At 40.7% G+C, this 22,337-nt stretch overlaps 1 protein-coding gene across 1 annotated transcript in view; it reads right to left on the minus strand.

Annotated features, from left to right (window-relative positions):
- Positions 1 to 793: 793 nt before the first annotated feature.
- The window catches only part of LOC113023674 (neuronal acetylcholine receptor subunit alpha-7-like), a 44,257-nt gene continuing 22,713 nt past the window's right edge, over positions 794 to 22,337 (minus strand). Inside the window, exons 4-10 of the mRNA XM_026169929.1 lie at positions 21,201 to 21,310; positions 10,405 to 10,484; positions 9,128 to 9,295; positions 5,858 to 6,052; positions 5,233 to 5,319; positions 3,474 to 3,583; positions 794 to 2,670 (exon numbers count right to left, since the gene is read on the minus strand). Coding sequence (XP_026025714.1) covers positions 2,068 to 2,670; positions 3,474 to 3,583; positions 5,233 to 5,319; positions 5,858 to 6,052; positions 9,128 to 9,295; positions 10,405 to 10,484; positions 21,201 to 21,310 — 1,353 coding nt within the window. The 3' untranslated portion in view covers positions 794 to 2,067. The remainder of the gene's footprint in view (positions 2,671 to 3,473; positions 3,584 to 5,232; positions 5,320 to 5,857; positions 6,053 to 9,127; positions 9,296 to 10,404; positions 10,485 to 21,200; positions 21,311 to 22,337) is intronic.

A 22,337-nucleotide genomic window follows, 5' to 3' on the forward strand; every position in this document is an offset into this window, starting at 1 on the left:
GAAATTACTCAAAAATAAATTATCAGCATTTATTAAATAATCATGGTCCATAAATAAAAGAAAACAATGTTGTTTTTGTGCATAACAAAAAGCTCACAATTGTGCAGTCAAAATGTAAACTAATAGACGCTGAGCGTAATAACAAAGAGACAGATTTCACAGCTGCACCACGTCTCTGAACAGGTGCCATTTGTGGTCCTTATACACACACAGTACGTATCACTCCGCGAGGCTCCTCCTCGGTAGCCGTAATCCTCCGACAATCCATCAAGCGGTGCAGCTCCGTAGCTTAGCAAAGTCATATTAAAACATTTTTTGACAGATTGCTGAGCGCTGTGTACCACATAAAATCGGTTCGCGTCAGTAAGCACAACCAGAATTCATACATAAGGCGCACTGTCGGTTTTTGAGAAAATGAAAGGATTTTAGGCCGTGCAGCTCCTCCGGGCTGCATGTCGTTAGCGCGGTTAGCTCGTTAGCGTGGTTAGCTCGCTAACACGTTGACACCGTCCAGCCCCACGCATGGGACGATCCGCGGTAACTCGCTAACGGAGATTTTCCGCTTTCATCTTGTCATTGCCTGCAGGTGAAGCTATGGGGGAGGCGGAGTTGTGTTCAGTGAAGGAGAGGCGAGGCCGAGTGACGTTGCGTAGAGACAAAAGTGGACGAAAGAGAGGCAAACCTGCGGCTCCATAAGTATAATTATAACGTAACATAGACTATATGATATAAACGATATTGTCACATCTTATATCTCGTATGAAAATATATCGATATTTTTCAAAAACTCGATATATCGCCCAGCCCTACACTGTATGTACATTGGATCTTTTGTTTTCATGATGTGAAAAGGTTTTTGAGGGGAAGAACCACAAGCAACATAACTTGACAGTTTTTGAAATATTGTTTTCAATTTATTGCACCAATGTGTAAGACTATGTTGTAGTGTGTGTGTTTTTGAGGCCTTGTGTCTTATGTCTGTGGACAAAGTTTGGTTTTTCAGCAAGAGTGAATGGTTTTGAGTGTAGAGCTTAATTTTGACCTGAAAATACAATTTTCGGGAAATTGAGTGAGACGTTATGGATTTGTGTTTACTGTTTTGAGAATACGAGCCATAGTTTCAAGAAAAGTGTTTAAGCAATCGAGAAAGACTGTAATATATATTAGACTAATAGCTCCATTTGTAAAAGGAAGAGTAAAAATGAAGGTATAAAGAAATTATTTGGCTTTCTTTGTTGTAATGAATCAGATACAGTTGTAAGTCAGGCTGTGGGAAATTATAATGGGCATTTTCACCTTGAGGGGACAACTATATAAATAAAATTGAGTTGAATTGAAATTTTAAATCAAATTTCAGTTAGCGAGGGAAAATGTATATTTATCTAAAATGAAAATACTCAGTAGTTTCACACCTCAGATTAGTGAAATGTATAATTTCAGTAGATCTCAGTGAATTTGCTAACTCATTAAAAAATCAATTTCAGCTTAACCAGATTGCACTGTAAAATGTGGATTTATTTATAAAATACAAAGAACAAATGCATTACAAGAATACACCTGTAAAACCCTGTACTATATATGTAACTGCTGAAGTTGTTTAGGTAAGACATCTCTAGAAAACGGAGTGAAGACAGGATGTGTAAATTCTAAAATTAAGAGAAAAGAAAAGCTGTAAGGGAAAGAGTGAATTCTGATGAGACGTGACGCTCAAATGGTGGCAAGTAAATGATGTGGTGCAGCAGGGATACAGAAGAAAAGTGCATCAGTCTGACTTTCTACATCATTAACTACTACATGTTGCTTCAACTTCCTATGTACCTGTATGTATGTTGTAAGCTAAAGAGGAACCTTCACAGGGAAAAAACACATTACCCCAGCTATATACCAACAAACGTGTAATGAGAGGGGTAAAGGCTGGGTACTGATCTATGGTGATATCAATTCTAAATTAACTTGAGCTTGTGTGTCTTCACATAAAAGTACAAGAGAGGCTTGTGTGGTGCAGGTCTAATTGTGTCAGAATTTCTACTGTTAGTTTTTATCTGTCAGTGATGATAGAGAGCAGCCTTACGTAAAGTCTTTTGACACGGCTTCAATGAAATTGGGAGCTGACATGAGAATAGTGAAGGTGCAGATGATGGAGAACAGCGAGAAGGCCACCAGGCATAACCGGTCCACGACTGCAGCTGCAAATTTCCACTCGCTGCAGATTGCCTCCCCCTCGTCCTGCTCTCTGAAGCGATTCGCAATGTACTGCACTTCTTCCAAAATCCGGCAAATTTCGGGAATCTGCTCCAAAAGCAAAGTCCGTGTCTGGTCTGAGTGGATGTCAAGCTGGGAGGTACCGTTATGATGATTCCCTCCACCTCCATTTCCACCACCGCACACAATCACACCTGAATCAACACTAGGTGGAAACACAGGGTTGTCTGTGCCCATTGAGTGGTAGCTAAAGTATAGGTTCATGTTTCCATTGGTTGTTGTTGCCTGAGTGGATGGCTGCCCTGGTATGGTGCTCATCTGAATGCTGGTGGTGCTAGTGTGGTGAGCAGGAGAATGGGAGTACTTATAAGTTGAAGGACTGGTTGAGCTCACTGGAGTTTTGCTTTCCTCTCCAGGCTTCTTCATACGGAGGAACCAAGCGCACCAGTTGAGAAGAAAGACTCGGACCTGAAAGAAAGAAATAAGAAAGATAAAGATTTAGCTGGAGGAAAGAAGGTGGAAAGATTGGATTGATATGTTAATTTACACTGGAAAGTGTTCCTTAGACTACCATGACCTGGATGACAGAGAATCTACATAGACAGTTTAATTGACACTTACCAAAAAAATAGTCTAAAATCTTCTAAAATGACTAAAGCTAGCAACAGAATTGAAACAACAGTTGGTATGATTTCATCCTGAAAATTTCTATTTCTTGCATTTATTTGGTGGCCTACCAAAAAGGCAAAGCTTCTTAAGAGAATGAGAGCAGGACTAAAAGGAAAAAATCAAAAGATAATAGAAGGATACATCAGAAATGACTTGTTCACAGCCACTCTTAAAATGTTGCCTCAAGTGGTAAAGGGTTTAAGAAAAGTTTTGCAGAGTATAGTTTTAAAAAGTACCTTTAATCATTGTGTAAGATCTTGGTGTCATGTCCTTACACAAACAAACTCGAAAATAAAATGGACTTATACTGGCTCAGCGGCTGTACCTCTATGCATTATGTTAGAGCAGTGGTTGTCAGGTGAAAAATATGATGTGAAACTAAGGAGAGTCAATTTTTTTTTTTATGGTTTTTTTTTTTTACTAAACAAAGAAGGATCTGTTATTGTTATTGTGCTAATGATGCGTACCCTTTTTGTTGCAAGAACTAACCTTTTTCAACTTCTAAAGAGGGGCACATCAAAGCTTGGAAACAGTTTTAGAGAGGTGGTTATTGAAATAATACTGTAATTAAATTGTCTCTTTTTTCCCCTTATTGAACTCACCCATTTAGGCATTTTTCCTCCGTGGGGGTCATGGTGGTGGAATTGCAGAACCAGAACAGTTACCACCACCGACAATCCCACAATCATCATGGTGCTAGCAAAATACTGAGCTGAAGAAGAATACGAACAAATCAGTATATTGCAATTTCAATAAAGGACACATGGCTTGTTAGTAGATATTGTAGTCTGTTACTGAATGATTTATTTATTTAAATATATAAGTGAAATGGTCATTTTAAAATTATTAGATTAGAAAGCATCATCACTGTCACCAAGTAAGGTAGCTGGTTGATTATTCAGTGAAGAAATGATCCCTGTCAACAAATCTAAGGTCATAACACCCCAGGGGCGGTTAAGAGGATGACTAACATCTTTTTTGTTAATGTAAAATGTAGCCAAAAGACATAACAGCCTTGGAGGCACTGGAAGACACACAGGGACATAAAAATGCATATCCTTTCCATGTAGGAAAGCATGTTTTTCAAACACATTCTGATGCAGCTGTGATGTCAGCGATTAAGTAGAAAGGCGGGCTAATGAAATTATACGTTTCCGTGTCACAATATAATTGGAATTGTATGATAACCTCTGATAGTAAATGTCAAAGACATTTTTGTCTTTTATCTATTATCTCTGATATACAGTATCTGTAGTGTGTTAAACATCTACTCTAAAAGGCGTGTTTTCTCTTGGCTTTGTTTTACATCACTGAGCTGCCAGATGATGCAGGGCAGCAGCCCTATCTGCAGCTTCTCCTCCCTTCTTAAAGTCTGCTGCCTTGTCTTCCCCTGTCTGCATCAGTATGGTCTTATGCAACACAACTGTTTATCTCCTACGCTGAATATAATCTTCACATACTGCATCAGCAAGCAAACACCCACCCCACACTCTTTAGAACCCGCCCACAGCCACAACATATCAGTCCATCTGTGCAAAGAATGTTTTCTGCTACAGACTGCCCTGTGATGTGAGTATGAGGCATAACGATCTATTTTGACACTCTAACCTATTGTAGCCAACTGTCTCCTGGGTAAATTATTCTTTTCATCCAGCAACTTTCCATGGTTTTCTCTCTGAACAGTAAATTGAGAAAATAAAATCTCCATACTGACCCACTACCCTCACTGTGGCACTTTATACCTTTTCCACCTTTTGGGCAAGTCATGATATATTATAATTTTCTTACCTATTTATTGTAAAAACAATTCCATCAATTAAAAATAAACTAAAAATAGCACACATTTTAGCTCTTGGATGTTTGAAAATGGAAATATTAGATTGTGATTTAAATAACATTTTCTAGTGTTGGCATCCATAACCAATTTAGAATCACCAGTTAACATCCATGTCTTTAGGTGGACACCAGAGTACAGTCTCTATGCACTACTGTGTAAATGGACTTGGTTAACTGATTATCAACAATTGCAATTGCTTCTATTAAAGCAGAAGTTTTAGCAGTTGACTCAGCAAATGAAGTGGTATGATAAGACCCTAAAAGAACTCCCCATAAACCTTGCAAAGAAGATTTCTTCACAATTATTTTAGAGACTAGTGAAGTCATATAGAAAACCAATCAGTGCTTCAAGTTATTGCTGCTAAATGTTGTTCTACAAGCCACTGAATCGAGGGATGTGCATACTCAGACTGCATAGGTTCCTGTGAAAACCTTCACAATTCACAATTGCTTTAATGTTGTTTTTAAACCAACAATTAAATAATTACCAATAAAAGCATTACGAGGAGCTGAATATTGTCTTACCAATTAGAGGAACTGAGTCTGAAGTGGCAGGCATGATCTCTGCTACCAGTAACATGAACACTGTCAGAGACAGCAGTACCGTTATGCCTAAAAAGGGCAGACACACATTAGATACATTATTTCATCAAACATCTCTATTGCTGTTAAATTGTGACTTGAGAGAACTCAAAATAAATGCAGCTGGTTGTCTTCAAAACAGGTGACAAAAGCTATGAATTTATTTTTGGAATATTTACTATCTTATCCACCGTCAAAGGAGCACTGTCTCATTTCTATTTAGTGCAGCCCTGTCTCACGGAATGGCATTTTGAAACAAGCTGGCATTTTCAGGTCCACATGATTATCTTTGCTGCGTTAACAGTGGTGCTTTTGTTCATCTGCTAAGGAACAGAATTCAAAGCAAATGCTTATTCAAAGCAATAATGTCAGCGCTAGCATAAAGCAAAGACAAATAAATGGGTAAGCAATTGCAGTCTGGTGGGCAGAGATGACCGAAGTAGGGGAGAAAGGCACATTTTTGTCTACATGTATGAATATAATCATGAATCATTGTCCCTCTGCGTGAAACTGTGTATCTGTGTCTTTGTGTGCAAGGATGGCCTGATGTGTATGTGATCCTCTGTACCCAGTGAGATCTTTTCTCCAGAGTCAGCAGGGAGCAGAAAGACCAACAGTGCCAGACCAGAGATGAGCACACAGGGGATGAGCAGGTTTAAGCCATAATAAAGAGTCCTGCGGCGCATAGTGACTGTGAACGTCACATCGGGGTAGGGCTCCTTGCAGCAGTCATAATACAGCTCATTACGCTTTGCTGGTACACCTGGGAGACATATTAAGGGGTAAAAAGGTGTCAGTTTAGAGGTCAAAAACACAGAATTATGAAATAATGGTCCAGTTCTTTCTTCTGCTTGACTGAATATTTTTTTATAAACAGTAAAATAAGCCAATAATGCACATTTCTTCATACTTCATGTATGGCCTTGTTAACAAAAAGGCATTAGTTAAAATGTAAATAAATACAGGCAAAATACTTGTAGAAGTATAATGTTTTACATTTTATGGAAAGCCAACTTGTACTTTTTATAGAAGATGTTGGAAACTTATGAATATGATAATAGTACTTTTTTCTTCTTCTTTCAATTTCTGTATTTCATAAATTTGTAGACTTTAACCAATCAGATTAATATTATTTTGTCCAGACTGGAATTTAGTTAATCATGTTGGGAAGCAGCTTGCTTTGAAAAAAACAAAAACAAAAGAAAATCAACTTGTGCCTAATAATCTCAAATCCATTCCACCTGTTTGTTTAGCAGGAAGTTATAATCAGTATAAAGAATTGCTCATACAGTAGAGACTGAAATAGAAGTTGCAAGTTCATGGCTTTAAAATGACAGCCATTTGTTGAGAGCAGTAATTGGCTTTTGAATCTGTTTGCTGACCAGCTGGCCATCTTTTCATCCTGTTATTGGAATTTGTTTGATCAAAACCAGCTTGATAACTTTCAAATATAAACTATTAAAATTTATGAATACTTCCACATCTATTTTACAGACAAACAACAGTTCCTGTTCCTTACAGCATATTTGAAAGGCACCTTTTGTACACAGTACTAGTTCAACGTATCAAAACAAGTAAGGGTAGACAAAAAATTAAATGAAAACAGTAAAATGACATTAAAAAGCAGTCACTAAAGTTTATTTTATGTTCAAGTTCATTTCATGGTGACTAAAAAGTGAAAATATAGAATATATATCTGAACAGTAACTCTGTTTTTGTAAAAAACAAATAAACAAAAACTAAAAGGAGCGTGTATTTATCTTTAGCTGTAATTTAAATAGTTTCAAATAAAATTATCTTTGGAGATTGTGGAAAGTTAGCTGTAGCTGCAATGCATTGTGCCATGATCATTGGTTGTATTATATGCCGAGCAAGAGTAAAGGACTGCCACAAAATGTTAAAACCTGCAAATGTTAGTAAATGCTTCAGATTACCCAGCTACATCTCCAAAAAGCAGTCATCTGCCATGTTCAACACTATAGTTTTATCTTTGTTGTTGGCATAGATATATTTTGATTTTTAAAAGGTCAGTAACAGAAATCAACATCACATTGGCCTGGCCATAGTCAGAAAAACTACAAGTACAAGAACAATTGTATAGCTAAATGATCAGTAACAATAGCAGATCTATTTCATATGTATAATCATTTTAAGGTGGAATGCAGACAATGTTAGCTTGTCCTCTGGATTAATATCATCAATCAAGGACCCCTGTGTGAGTATGTGTGACTGCCAGGCAGTCATGTGTAGCTTACAATCAACAATCAGTGATGAATAAAAGTCAACCCACAAGAGTGCTGCCTGTGTATGGTTTACCCAGCATTATACCCCTCTAATAGCAATTAATTGATTGTGAAAATGACACAATCAACAATACAGTCAAAATGCACAACTTTTTTCAAGTCAGTAACAGAAAACACTTGATATTATCACTGCGTGTGTGAGCCTTACTTCCTATAGGAATTCAGTTTAAATTGATTGCTCGGATTCAATTTCATTTCATTTAAAACTCTTGTCACCCGCTTGCCGAAGAGAAATAGCCTTTGTTAGTTTCTATTAATTTGATGGATTGTAGACCTGCAGATGCATTTACCAGATCTTGTGTGTGTGTGTGTGTGTGTGTGTGTGTGTGTGTGTGTGTGTGTGTGTGTGTGTGTGTGTGTGTGTGTGTGTGTGTGCGTGCGCGTGCGCGTGTGCGTGCGCTCACTTGTATGGGGTCATGTCCTCCATTCCCTTTAGGGACTTTAACCTGACAGAACACTAACCCATGGGAACGTGTGTCACCCTAGAGACTTAAAAGTGCAGTCCTGAAGGGTCCAGACTGCTTTTTGGGGATAAGAGTTGGTTTTAGGGTAAAGGTTATAAATAGGTGAAGGGTGGGGGTGAGGCATTCAGTTGTGATAGTTCAGATTAGGTTAATGGGCTCAGGAATGGCTTAATTTAATGAGTTACCCCCTGAGACAGTGAAACAATGCGTGTCTGCTTGCTTTTGAGTGTGTGTTTGCACTCTTGCATGAACATGGGCATGTTCTAAGGCACCAGGACAGTGTGTGTTCTTGGCCAGCTAGCTGCCTGGCTGTGCCTGAATTAAGTGAACCATCCCTAGGCCAGCTGTCACCACACACACTCACAACCCCCCATCTATTCCCCCAGCCAGCTGGGTGCACCAACTCTGTGTGTTAGTCAGTTTGTGTCTGGAAATTATTCCATTGGCCTCCGATTAACACCCAAACCTGGATGAGTTCTTTATTTCCATATGGAGACACAAGCAGTGGAATATATACGGTAAAAATATTGATAGGATGAGGGATAAAGTTAGGAGGATGATTTTAAACGGCACTTTGATGGGCAACTTTCCATGTTTTTTGATATGCTTTATCCATTTGAGTCATCAACCCTAACCCTAACTGTAGGCAAAATGCTGGAGTCATTTCCTAGATGCTTCTGAAAGGCTTGAAGGTATGAACTGAGAGAGTTCTTTTTAACTACTTCTGATGGATTTTATTTTTAGCTTTGCTAGCCTACCTGTTGTGATCAGTATTTGAAATTAGCATCACCTGTATTGTACAGAAATGCTGTCAGAAACAGAATTTGTTGAAGATTTATTTAGTACTATAGTAAATAGAAGCTGCATTATTCACACCATCTAAAGACCCCTTCGTTGTGGACTGATTGACTAAGAGAGTGGCATCTTACAAAGAAAGAAACACAGCTGAAACACCTGCTGTGTGTGACACTGATTGGATGTTTCACATAGTTAATGCTGAATCTCAGTGAGAGTCTTATCAGGGTCTTTCTTATTCAGCATCTATGCATGACATTTTGTTTTCGTTCTTACCAACAAGGTCCCACTCCCCATTGGGTATATATGTAGAGACATCGACTTCCATCATCTGGAGATCCAGCAACCAACCATTGTGGGTCCAGGAACCAAATTTCAGGTCACACTTCTGAATATCAAACGGGAACCACCGAACGTCGATGTAGCAGGTACTCTTCAAGATACCTGCAGATAAATTACTTTTAGAAACCAATCAGTTTTTTTATGTAAATATTTATTTTTAAAATAATAAAAAGTTACTTCTACATGACAATTTTTACTTAAACATACTTTAAATAAATGCTTCTCTGATACTAAAATCTAGTATATTCCAAGCCATTTATTATAGGCACTGATATCCTTTTAGAATACAAATAAACATCAGCTTTGCGATTCAAAAAATACTGATCTAGAAACAGATCAAGAGCTTTAGTTAGTGTTATATCAAACATTAGATGGGGTGGGGGGGTGGGGGGGGGGGGGGGAGTATTTGAGTTCAGTGGCCATGGCATCTTTGCTGATGCCAGGCAGGGTAGTTTGAGTGAGTCTGAAATTGCTGATCTCCTGAGATTTTCACCAGAACAATCTCCAGAGTTTACAAAATTTGCTCAGTGAGCAGCAGTTCTGCAAACAGAAAAGTGCATGTAAAAGACTAAAAGAGAATGGTGACACTAGTTAAAGCTGACAGAAAGATGATGGTAAGCCCTTTAGAAAGCATAATAAGTGGAAGACCATGACGCGCTCTTCTCCTGTCAGCCAAGAAGACAATGCTGAGGCTAGAGCTAGCTTGTGTTAATAATCCAAGTTGGTTGTAGTGGTATAACAGTTTTCTCTGCAAACTTGAACTTGTATGTCTGCATGCTATAGTCTGAATATTTTTGCTGACCATATATTTCTTATACCCATAATTTACCATCTTCCAATGGCTGTTGCAGTAAAACAATGCAAGACAGCAATCCAATTCTGTCTTTGTGAACAAGAAAGTGAGTTCAGTGATCTTCCATGGCCCCCCGAGTCACTAGATCTATATCAAATGGAACAACTTTGGTATGTGGAGGAAGTGGAAACAGTCTCTAATGTTCAGTGATTGTAAAATGACATTGTCTTGGGAATCTGAATAGAGATTGTTCACCAGAACAGTGAGGTGAGAATGAGAAGGGTGTTGATGGCAGTGATAACAGTAATGATGATGTTGAGATAATGATGTCCCTAAGATGATGACAATTTGGATTTAGCATGTTGGGAGTAGTGTGGGACGGTAGTGTAAGAATATAGAAATATCTGGGATGTCTCACCTGGTGGAATGTACTGACAAGCTCCTGAAGCATTGACCAGCACATTTGTATGGAACGTGGCATCAAACCTCTCATCAGCACTATAGGGGGACAAGAGTAGTTAAATGGGGCATTTTATCATAACAATTAAATGGAAGAGAAAAACACACAGAAAGAAGAGAATAGAAGTTATTAAGCTGAGTCAGAGTCAACTACAAAAGTAAAGATAGACAAAAAAACATCAAGTGGTAAATGAAGGTGACAGAAGGCAGAGACAAGGGGGATTAGTGAAGATCCAGACAGAGTGTGTTTAATTTTGCTCATCATGTTAAATAAACACGGTCGTCTGTTACCAAGACGTCCTTCAAGCAGACCAGGGATTATCTATTTCGCATGCTCAAAATCTCTGGAACACAAAAACTGATTAATGTTTCTTTCAGAGAGTAAAAATAACCAGAAGAGTATCTGAGAAGTCAGTTGAAGAATACTTTTGCTTTGTTAGGCTGATTTGATTGTGTCATGCTGAAATTGTATCTATTGAGCTTCTGACAACACACATGCTAATAATAAAGTCTTCTACACTGACAGTTTAATATACCAACAACTAATTAACATCTAACAGTCAAATTAAACCATGCCACTGTTAGATAGTGAGCTACCACTGACTCATATTATGTTGAGATTAGTATGTGACATTAACTTCATTCATTGTAGGTGTCTTAACAATTATGGTTGCAATGTGGGATAAAATTAACAATGCCCCAGTCATACAGCTCTACAGACTGGTCAGGACCCATCTGGGAACTGGCAGGTTGCAAGTGGATGATGGAGGTTGATGGAGGGTGTCACTAGGAAAACAGTTGCAGGTGCAGAGACTGGTCAATGACCAGTGGAATAACCATGGAAGTGACAGACTTGTGCAGCTAATCTCTCAGTTGTAGTAAAACTCAAGTGTTACTGTCCCTCAGCTAGTAGTTACCAAGTATTTGAGGTCAAACATGCAAAATCACAGGCAACTGTGAGTAATCAAAGCAATCACTATGACTTTTTGGTGAAGCATGTTCTTTGAAGCCAATTTCACTGTGCGAGCAACAGTGACCTCTATTCATTGTTGTAAAAGTAAGCATGTGAAAAATATAAAAAAGTGTAGCTTTTAATAAATTCTAGACTGAATCTGTGAGTGAATAAGAGTGCGAATGGTTGTCTGTGTCTCTATGTGTTAGCCCTGCGACAGACTGGCGACCTGTCCAGGGTGTACCCCGCCTCTCGCCCTATGACAGCTGGGATATGCTCCAGCGCCCCCCTCGACCCTGGAAAGGATAAGTGGAAGTGAATGGATGGGTAGGGATTAGCTTGAAAAAATCTGTTGACTCATTAAAACACATCTTGATTGAAATATACTTGTCAGATGTCAAAACTTGTCAATGAGGTCATCAAATGGAAAGAACTAAACTAAATTGCCAAGCATCTGAGTATGTTAGCACGGTCATCATGAGTAATTAGCATATAATTTTATCATTTAGCTCAAAGCCTCCTGTGTATAAGTATACCCTATCACGGTTGTAAACACTTTTGAGTTTTGTTTATGCTGGATAATGAGATGGAAAAGAAGGGGAAAAACTACCAAATGGACAAAGCATATGGACTGAAAACAGCCTCCTTGCAAAAGTAATGAACCGGTAAATGGCATACAATTATACCTATTTATCCATGTATTCATAACAAGTATAATATTTAATTCACATATTTCAGTATGCTGTGACCTCTTAAAAAGGAAAACTGAATGAGGTGCACTGGCAACTCAATATATCTCATTTTAAAGGATGAATGAATGTTAATGCAACTCAGACAACAGTTCAAACCGCACTGTTATTTTCCATTAGTAAATATTTACTGCTTGTAGCATGAGACTATATGCAACTGGAGAGTGAGGAACATTTAAACAACATTTCAAATTCTTCTGACAAGCTTTTTGCTTTGTGGGTGGAGTATAGATTTTAGTAAAGTTTTTGGGACTGAATCCAGAAGACGTGTAACAGGACAAAGCTTTAATGGATGCAGATTTATAATGCTACATCCATAATTTATATCTAATCATTTATTTCACTTAAAGGGTGGAAGACAGAGACTGTGAGAATATTTCAGAGTAGCTCTCATCCATTGCCTAGAATAAATGATCTTAGCATTTAGCCTTGTAATGGTATCTGGAATACATCTACCTCACATGGACAAATTAAAGCATTAAAAATTGAAATAAAAACATTTCATTTTTCATTTACTAAACCCTCTCTCAAAATGCCAATATAAATGTTTAATATGAAAGACAATGACTTGAATAATGTACAGCACACAGAGACCCAGGCATTAATGATTCCTTGATGTATAACTTTAACCGCATTTAATTAGATCACATATTAATAAAAGATCACATGAAAACTACAATATGTCTTAAATCCCAATTGACTTTTTATTGAGTTTTTTCTTAATGGGATTCTTCAAAAACTTTACTTTATAGCAATAAATAATTCCAAAAGTGTAATATCCCAGTATTAAAAGTGAAAAAGAAAATGTATAAATCATAAATGGAAGTAAAGTATTACTTAAATTAAATTGGTCATTACTGCACTGTAACTTTAAATATGTTTCTCACATAGCAGTATAGAATATGAAGTCTGGTTTCAATAGTCAGTGGAGAAATGCAATGACACGGTCTGGACTGACATATCATTCTTGTCAAACACTGTTGTAGTGTGTGTCAGCAATTTATCTTTTAGATAACTAGCTATAATATAAAAAAGTAATGCTTCTTTACAGATAAATGGTCTATACTATTTACATGGGAAAAGTAGAAAGCTTAGTCTTTTTGTATTCAAGCTTTCCAGATATCTATAAATGATGAAATATTCAAATCCATGTCTTTGACAGAGAGGAATTGTCATTGTATTCATATTTTATTCATGTGAGGAGATTATTGATTTGTTTATGTGCTGACACAAGCAAATACAAAATTACAACTGTCCCTACTTTCTGGACCTAGTGTTCAAAAATTCTTGACTAAGTCAAAGTCACTAACTTTCTTTAGAAAAAAGAAACAGAAAAAGACTATCCAGGATACAAAAAGTGGTACATTAAAATGCACATTCTCTGAAATAATATCAAAGTCAATCCACTGATCTTTGTCCTAAGGTGTTGTTGTATGAACTACCTTATGATCAAACAGTATCTGATACAAGTCCTGAGCCAGGAATCCTTAATGTCCCACTCAGAGACTCCAATAAGATGAAATTCTTTGAACTGGTTTTTGCTTCATAAGCATAAAAAAATAATCACCCTTTTTGAGAAGTGCAGCTGCATAGGGTTTACCCTTTTTGTTCTCTCAGATAAAAGTCCAACTAAACACCTCTACACCAGTAGAAGGAATATGATCATTGGTATCTTTTCACTTCCTATACTGTCTGCTGCGTCTTCCCCACCAGAGAGGAGACATTCTACATTGCCAGTCAGACTTCATAGTCCCAGACTTACCTTGAGGGTTGAACATGAGCATGGTTGACCTGGGCTTAGACTTTGTAAATCTTAGGGGCTGATGTGAGGCTGATGGGACCAAAGCAAAGATGCTTGATCCAGGTTTTACTCTGACCAGGGTCAGATGAAAGAAAGGTCAAGTGAAGTGTCAACCATGGCTAAAGACTTGGAACTTGTAGCATTTCTGAATATCCACAATCCAGAATATAATCTACTAGAAATGTGCACTTGCATTAGAGTCCACCACTTGGGAAGGAGCGCACTTTACGCTGCCATCATCATCATGCTGTCTGTGATAAAATAAATAAATAAGAATTTATTTTTTGCACAAAGGGCTGAATGGTCTGAAGATTGACTTAAGGTCTATGTATACCATCCATCCATCCATCTTCATCTGCTTTATCCAAGGCCGGGTCGCGGGGGCAGCAGCCTAAGCAGAGAGGCCCAGACCTCCCTCTCCCCAGCCATCTCCTCCAGCTTATCCGGGGGAACACCAAGGCGTTCCCAGGCCAGCTGAGAGATATAATCTCTCCAGCGTGTCCTGGGTCTGCCCCGGGGCCTTCTCCCGGCGGGACATGCCCGGAACACCTCACCCAGGAGGCATCCTTGTCAGATGCCCGAACCACCTCAGCTGGCTCCAGTGTATACCATTGTAGCTTATTGTCAGCTGGCCCAACAGTCCTGATTCCCATGGCTTTCATGTTGTGTTTAAGGGGCATAGTAGTAAAGACAGTAAACATTTGTGACACAAAGTGGGCAGATCCTGACCTAAAAGTATCTTAATTTTGAAAAGATCATTTGATGTGATTCCTTCTGGGAGTGAAGGATACCAATAATTGACATCTGACAAGTTGGTAAATACATTAGATTGTTCCCTATGCAACCAAAACCTGCAATGCCCATTACCTACTAACCCTTAGCAGTGAAGTGGTAAATCTCTCTGACATGGGGGATAGAGGTTTAATGTCGAGATTTGGTGTGGGTGGAATGAGGGTGGTCCTGTCACTTTGAATTTAAAAAAAAATGTGTGTGCTAAAGCCTTGCCACTGCACTGACCTAGTTTCCCATTAGGGATTTGTAAAACTACATCTTCTCATAATTTTAATCTCCTCTCATGCTTGCTTTCTTGATTCATAAAAATAAGAGTAAATGATTTTACTCCAGATTTATGTTGAATCCATGAAGAATGTCATTTACAATCTAGGTCTCTGTCAGGAGCATATTGATCATTATCAGTTATCCCTACTGTAAGCCGCTTAATGTTCTGTATCATCCCTTGTAGACACCCAGAGCTCTTGCTTCCATCCCTCTTTCTCACTCATTCTCTCTCACTCTGTCAGGGTTCCTGGGTCGGTGACCCAGTGTTTTCAGTTCACACTCACTGTTTATCTACTGCCTGTTCCACTTCCTGTTTTATTGTGTTAGCCTTGGTCTGTGTGTATTATGTTCAATCCTCTTCCCATTATCATTAGTTCATTATGTTCAGCTGTGTACTCACCGGTCCCTCATTATCATCATTATCACCAGTCTGTGTATTTAAGCCCTCTGTTCTACCCATTCAGTGTCGGGTCATTGATGATGTTGTTTCTGTCGTGTGTTCCGTCCAGTCAGTCAGTTAGCCAGCCAGCCAGTCTACCAGTCCGCTAAGTCCAGCCAGCCATCCATCCTATCATCTGTTGTCTACATATTCAATAAACCTCGTTCTGCACCACGAGTCCTGCATGTGGGTCATCCCTTCCTCACCTCCGCACACGAGCCCTGACAGAATGACCCGACCCGTGCCAAGAAGACACGCTTTTGACCCAGCGGACTCGGACCTCTACGAGCGGCAGGAGGTAGCGCTCTCCTTGTGGGCTGAAAAACTCAAGGAGAGACAGCGGCTCTTCGCGGAGCGAGAGCACGTCTTCGAGGGCACTCGCTTGGCTCTGGGCGGGCCTCGGAGACGCCGCGTTCCCCCACCTGCTGCCTCACCTGCACCGGAGCATCTGCCGCGGAGAGTGGACGTTTCACGCCGCGCTTCGGCCGCTCCCTCTCTCGCCACTCCGCTCCACGCTCACACATCACCTGCCTCATTCACCGGACCTTCAACCTCGCCACGGCACAGCGGCTCCGTCTTCCACCTCGGCTCAACAGAGGCTCCCGTGCCAGAGGCTCGGACGTGTACCCCGCCCGCTTCCTCCTCCCGGAGAAATCGGCGCACACGCCGCCATAAAACGGACCACTTTCAGCCACTCCCGATGGTGAGCTCCAGTGACTGTTTTTCGCACTCACCATCTGATTATTCACTCAAAACGCACAATAACCCCATCTCTGATTCGTGGGATGTTTCCCTCCTGGAAGATTCTGTGGACTGGGAAGATTTGTTCTGCTCTGCTCTCCCAAAGACTGTAAATAGTGGTGGCAGGAAAACCAGAACAATCCCCAATAAACCTGCTAACATCACACACCCAGTCATTATCTCCACTCCCGTCAGTCAGTCTACCCCCACACCAGTGCCAGCTCCCAGGAGGAGGGCAGCTGCGACCCAGTCTACCGCCACACCCGCTTCGGTTTCTCGAGTGGGGGTGACTGGTGTCCAGCCACCTCCCGTGCCTGTCCCAGCACCTAGGCTGAGGACGGCCAGGATCCAGTCTGACCCCCCTAGAGACTCAGCTGAGGCTCTCCAGCCAGTGCCCTCACGCTCTGGAGGCACGGAAGAGCTAATCAGTCCACCACTTCATCCACCTCCTGACCCAGCCTTTCACGCACTAGCTTTATCCCTGGTTAGGCTGGCTGAAGTGTCCCCTGCTCAGGCACCGGCCTTACTAGCTCAGGCTGTAGCTTTATCTCCCTCATTAGCTCAGTCTGTAGCCCAGCCATTAGCCACACCAACCTCAGCTCCGTCGTCAGCCTCACCTGCTGTTCAGCTTCCAGCCCCGTCAGTTCACTCACCTGCTCTCCAGTCCGCTCCTGTCCAGTCACCCGTAGCTCAGTCTCCTGTCCAGTCACCCGTAGCTCAGTCTCCTGTCCAGTCACCCGTAGCCCAGTCTCCTCCTGTCCAGTCACCCGTAGCCCAGTCTCCTCCTGTCCAGTCACCAGTAGCCCAGTCTCCTCCTGTCCAGTCACCAGTAGCCCAGTCGCCCGTCCACCAACCTGTTCAGTACCCAGAGCCTGCTGTGAGCTACCCTGCTGCCCAGCCAGGGGTTTCCGCACCCGCTGGCCCGGCCGCTCCTCAGCCAGGGGTTTCCGCACCCGCTGGCCCTGTCCTGTGTGTGCCAGGGGCTCCAGTGCCCACTGGTTCTGAGACCGTTTTCGCTGGAGGGCCCGAGGAGCCCGTCCGGCAACCTTCCTCGTCAGCTGGGGGTTCAGGAGAACCGCACCAGCCTCATGCCTCGCTGTCACCTAGCTCTGCTTCGTCCTCGTCTGGCCCGGCCTCGGAGCCTTCGTCCTCGTCTGGCCCGGCCTCGGAGCCTTCGTCCTCGTCTGGCCCGGCCTCGACTTTGGCTTTTATTTCGCCTGCTGCAGCTCCGGCCTGTGCTTCGCCTGATCCTGCCTCGTCTGGTCCTGTGCCCGCCGGGCCATGGCCAGCACGCCTAAAACTGGAGAGCCGCCGCTGCCTTCCGCGCGGCCGGCCCCCTGAACTGCTCCGTCTCCTTCGCCGCCGCCGCTGCCTTCCGCGCGGCCGGCCCCCGGACCGCCTTCGCCTGAGTGGCCGCCGTTGCCTTCCGCACGGTCGGTCCACCGGAACAGTCTCGCCTCGGGCCACGTGGCCGCCCACCCGAACTGTCTCTGTGTGGCCTCCGTCCCTCTGTCCTGGGCCCCCTCCGCCCGCCCTGTTCTGGTTCTTTTTCGTTTGGCCGTCGGGTGCCGGCCTTTGAAGGGGGGGGTCCTGTCAGGGTTCCTGGGTCGGTGACCCAGTGTTTTCAGTTCACACTCACTGTTTATCTACTGCCTGTTCCACTTCCTGTTTTATTGTGTTAGCCTTGGTCTGTGTGTATTATGTTCAATCCTCTTCCCATTATCATTAGTTCATTATGTTCAGCTGTGTACTCACCGGTCCCTCATTATCATCATTATCACCAGTCTGTGTATTTAAGCCCTCTGTTCTACTCATTCAGTGTCGGGTCATTGATGATGTTGTTTCTGTCGTGTGTTCCGTCCAGTCAGTCAGTTAGCCAGCCAGTCTACCAGTCCGCTAAGTCCAGCCAGCCAGCCATCCATCCTATCATCTGTTGTCTACATATTCAATAAACCTCGTTCTGCACCACGAGTCCTGCATGTGGGTCATCCCTTCCTCACCTCCGCACACGAGCCCTGACATACTCAGTCATAGGTAAGCTGTAAATCTGTCACTATCTCTCCCTTATGAAAGAATATTTAATCAACTTAAAGAAGCTGAAACAGAAACATCAGGAGTCAAATCTACCTCTATCTTGTGTCCTGTTGTCTTTTTCCCATCGCAAGTCTACTTCTTTGAAAGCAAGAAGCAGTGTATTGCTGCAAGGAGTTAAGTGAAGCGCTGATGCCCTGTTTAATATCATCTGTTTTGACAGGTTAATAATGATCCACAATTACATAGCTGTCTGTTTTAGTCACATAAACTGGAGCACTATATAAATACCACTTCAGCGTTTCCTCAAGTGGCCTTGCCTTGCACATTTCTTTGATTAATGTTTAGCAAGTGGACATCCTTAAGTAAGAACTAGAACTGTCTTCCACTTTGCAGTTTAAACTGTAACGATTACTTACTATGGCCAATAAAATAAATAAATTTTAAAAAAAAAAACCCTTCCTAAAATTGTCTATGTTGTTGCAACTCCTAAGATATTTTACTGCAATTTTCAAAGGAATTTTAAGTGTTTCAAGACACCTACCAAATTCTTCTCTGAAGTGAATATTATTTCACTATTTATTGACTTTATTTATTTATCTATTTTTCTCAGCAAATGCTTGTAGACAAAATCATGATTGATGTGCCCCACAGAGGCACACTGGGTGTTGCTGTTGATTTTTATTATGTCACAGCTGTTTTGCAAAAGGGTAAATGTTCTGTGTTATTTGTTTACTGTGTAGGCAGCTGTCAGTATATGTTATAAAAGTCTAAAATCAGGTTATGTTTGAGGACAACACTGGTGCCACAGAAAAGGTCAAAATGCAAAGGACTCTGGAAAATGATCAAGTCAGTCACTGGCAGTAATGTGAGGTGCTTGAATTCTTCTTAAATCTGACCAGATCTAGACGATATTGTGAAAGCAGCCCAAGCGCTTTGTATTTCTTCAATCTAGCCAAGCAGGACAATGAGCACAGGAGCCTCATGTCCAGCCAAATATGCTGAAAGAAAAGAGGTTCTGTTCTATTGACCTCTGTATCAGAGAAGCCAGTGAGCCAGTGTTCAAGAGACAGATTATTTCCCCTTTGTGCTATTAAAGCCCAATTCTTTGATAAAGGAAGAAATGAGCTTGTTCAGATGGATGTTTCCAAGAGCCTGTGGTTCATTATTGAATTGAACCTCATCTACAACCACGGTGACAGGGCCTAAAACATGGAATTAAGAGAAGAGAAGAATTCTCCAAATAAATAAAGGTAGTACAGAATATAGCTTAAATTCTCTCTATTCTTCTGAAGCTTGAATCGTTATTAGTTTTCAAACTAACCAAAGCACTGGCAATTTTACCCACTTGGCACAGTGCTTTCAGTAGTCAGAGTCCTATGCTGTTACTGGAAACAGATGCAAAGCCTAAAAGGAGTTATGGTTTATTCCCCAAAGAGGGAATTGGCTCGATCATTTAATTAAATGATACTGTAAGCAGAGTGATATTTCATCTATAGAATCTTTCATTCTGCTGTGTTTTTGGATACACAGATACATGGCAATGTAGTGTAGTGTTGTGTCCACTCACAAAAGAAAGCATATTTTTCTACATAGAAGAAGAATGGCGAAAGAGAGAAAATGTAAAAACCAAAATATATAATGAAATCTAATGAAAAATTAAATGGTAAAAATCAATTTGAGGAAACAGTGTTGATTATTCTAGTGGGCAGTATGATGTAATTAACAGCAAAGTGGAGGTTTTGTAATGTGGGTTGCCTGTCCTTATCATTTGCTTAAAGTCAGTACACTTTATTAAATACCCACTCTAATTCACTACACTTTACCATGTGAACAATTTTAAATACAAAATGGTGAAATACCAAGAACTGTAAGTTGTCATGCCCATGGACTGCAAATTATATAATGGGTAAATTTAGCAACTATTGCCTGAGAAACTATGTTTGAAAAGACATTATGAAATGTTTTACTTAATTTGGTCTGAAATAGTTTGTAAGCTTTTTATATTACTGTTGTAGCCAATTAATTGATGAATAAGTATTTTAACATGGTAAAATAAATTGCTAATTACCAAAATTGGACTAACAAATTCTAGTCATGATTATTGATTTGCTGTCATTTCAAAATTGTGTTTTTTACCCTTCACATTGACATTTTAGCCAGAAGATGGCTTTCAAGTTTTGGCTTCTGCAAGCTCCAAAACAACCCGTTCTCACTCCCAAAGCGTAACATTTTACGCTAGGTGACAAATCGTCACCATATTACGTTTTCGGCTACCCACCACGTTCCTAAATGACGACCTCGGAAAAAGAGGAAATATGAGAACCGTCTGGACTGAACCTACACATGTTCGCTCTTATTCTTCAAATCGCTTAGAAACACGCTATTTAACATCATTAAAGTCCTGGTTAAGGTCAGGAATAAGGTTATGGTCAGGGCCAGGGATAAGGTTAGGTTTAGGGCTGGAATACAGGGCTGGAACGTCTACTCCCGCGGGAGCGTCATTGCACTGGATTCCAGCCATAACCCGCCGCGTACCATAAGGACGCCGAAGGTCTCCTTTCGCGTTCCTCAGGAACGCCGCGGGACGTGACAAAACGTCGACATGTTACGCCTCGGGAGTGAGAACGCTCTGTCCAAAAACACAATTTTCTTTTCTCAGTCCTTTATGACTGATAATGGAAAAAGTATATATCAAATTGTATTCAGTTTTAAGTTGTCAAAAGTCAGAATAGTTTTTTGTTTGTTTGTTTGTTAAAGAAGATTTTTTTCCTGTTTCCGGTTGAAATAGTTAAAAGCCATTTGAGCAAGGCATGTTCTTCTAATGGTATTAGAAGATCTATATATTAACTTATAGTTGGATCTGCTAGATGAGCATGGTTCTAATCAGTAAAATAAATGAACAAATGTTACTGGAAAGCAATGAAGTGACCCAATCACTAGCCTGATAAGACCAACTCAAAAAGATGAGAATGTAACATACCTGTTGTACAGAAGAATATCTGGGACCCACACTAGATTTGAAGGGAAACGGAGATTCTGAACCCCAGGGTAGCTGTCTGGGTTCCATGAGAGGTAAATGTCTGTCCAATGCTGAAAACAAAGTGTCAAATTAGAAAAAATTATGTAAGGCAATGGAAAAGTGGAGGGTCAACAAAAGTGACATGTGAAGGAAACTTTTTCCCACCCTATATATTCGTGGTACAGTTGCATATATATCACATCACTGGTATTTCATAGCATTTTTTACTGAAACTATATCCATGCATATTATTGCTTTACCCTTGAATGACCAAAAGTATCAGAAACTGCAGTAGGAAGAAATCCACTGATAAGCTGGAATTTCCATCTGTTTTATGTGCATTGATATTAATTTATGTTTCACATGGTATTTGAATCCTCATCTCAACTGATCTGAAAAGTTTGGTGATTAACCAAGAATAGTTATTGTAGATAGATTTTCTATAGCAGATCCTAGAGGATGAGGGTGTACAGGATGTTGGAGCCAAGTCCAGGCCAATATTTTACTCAGTTACATCATGCCATATTTAAGTATTTGTCATGATCTTTAAGTTTTTATTATAATCTTGATCATTTTAGGTTATAATGTAATATGCTGTGCTCCATAAATTAATCCTGCTTTGTTAGTCTGTTGTTGTTGTAAAGTGTTGGTAGATGTCGTAAAGGGGGTGTGTATTTGGCCCGCATGCGGAGGGGTGTGGGTAAAAGGTTAGGTAAGCAAGCAGGACGTGGAGCAACAGTTTTCTGATCGTCGCCGTTTTAATGTTATCTTTTGTTGTAACACAAAGGGAATATAAACGGAGCTCCCACCAGAGGCATTTGTTTTGTACCTTTCGATTTGTAAGGAAAATAAATGTTTTGCACCTTCTTTCCTTCGCCTCGTTTTTTGCTATCGGAAGGCATCCAAGAGACTTAACAAGAGCACGAGTCAGAAACTTTACGTTCTGCAGAAGCGGCAAAGAAGGACCGAAGGTTGTCGCTATAATACAGAATTCTACTTTCCACTCAAACATTTTGAATATGATGTTCAAAATGTTTGCTATGGATTTTTTTTTCTTTGTCAAATCACTGTAAAACTACCACAAGATTTTTAAGTACT

The sequence above is a fragment of the Astatotilapia calliptera genome, chromosome 6 (assembly GCF_900246225.1).
Source record: "Astatotilapia calliptera chromosome 6, fAstCal1.2, whole genome shotgun sequence".
Lineage (NCBI taxonomy): Eukaryota > Metazoa > Chordata > Actinopteri > Cichliformes > Cichlidae > Astatotilapia > Astatotilapia calliptera.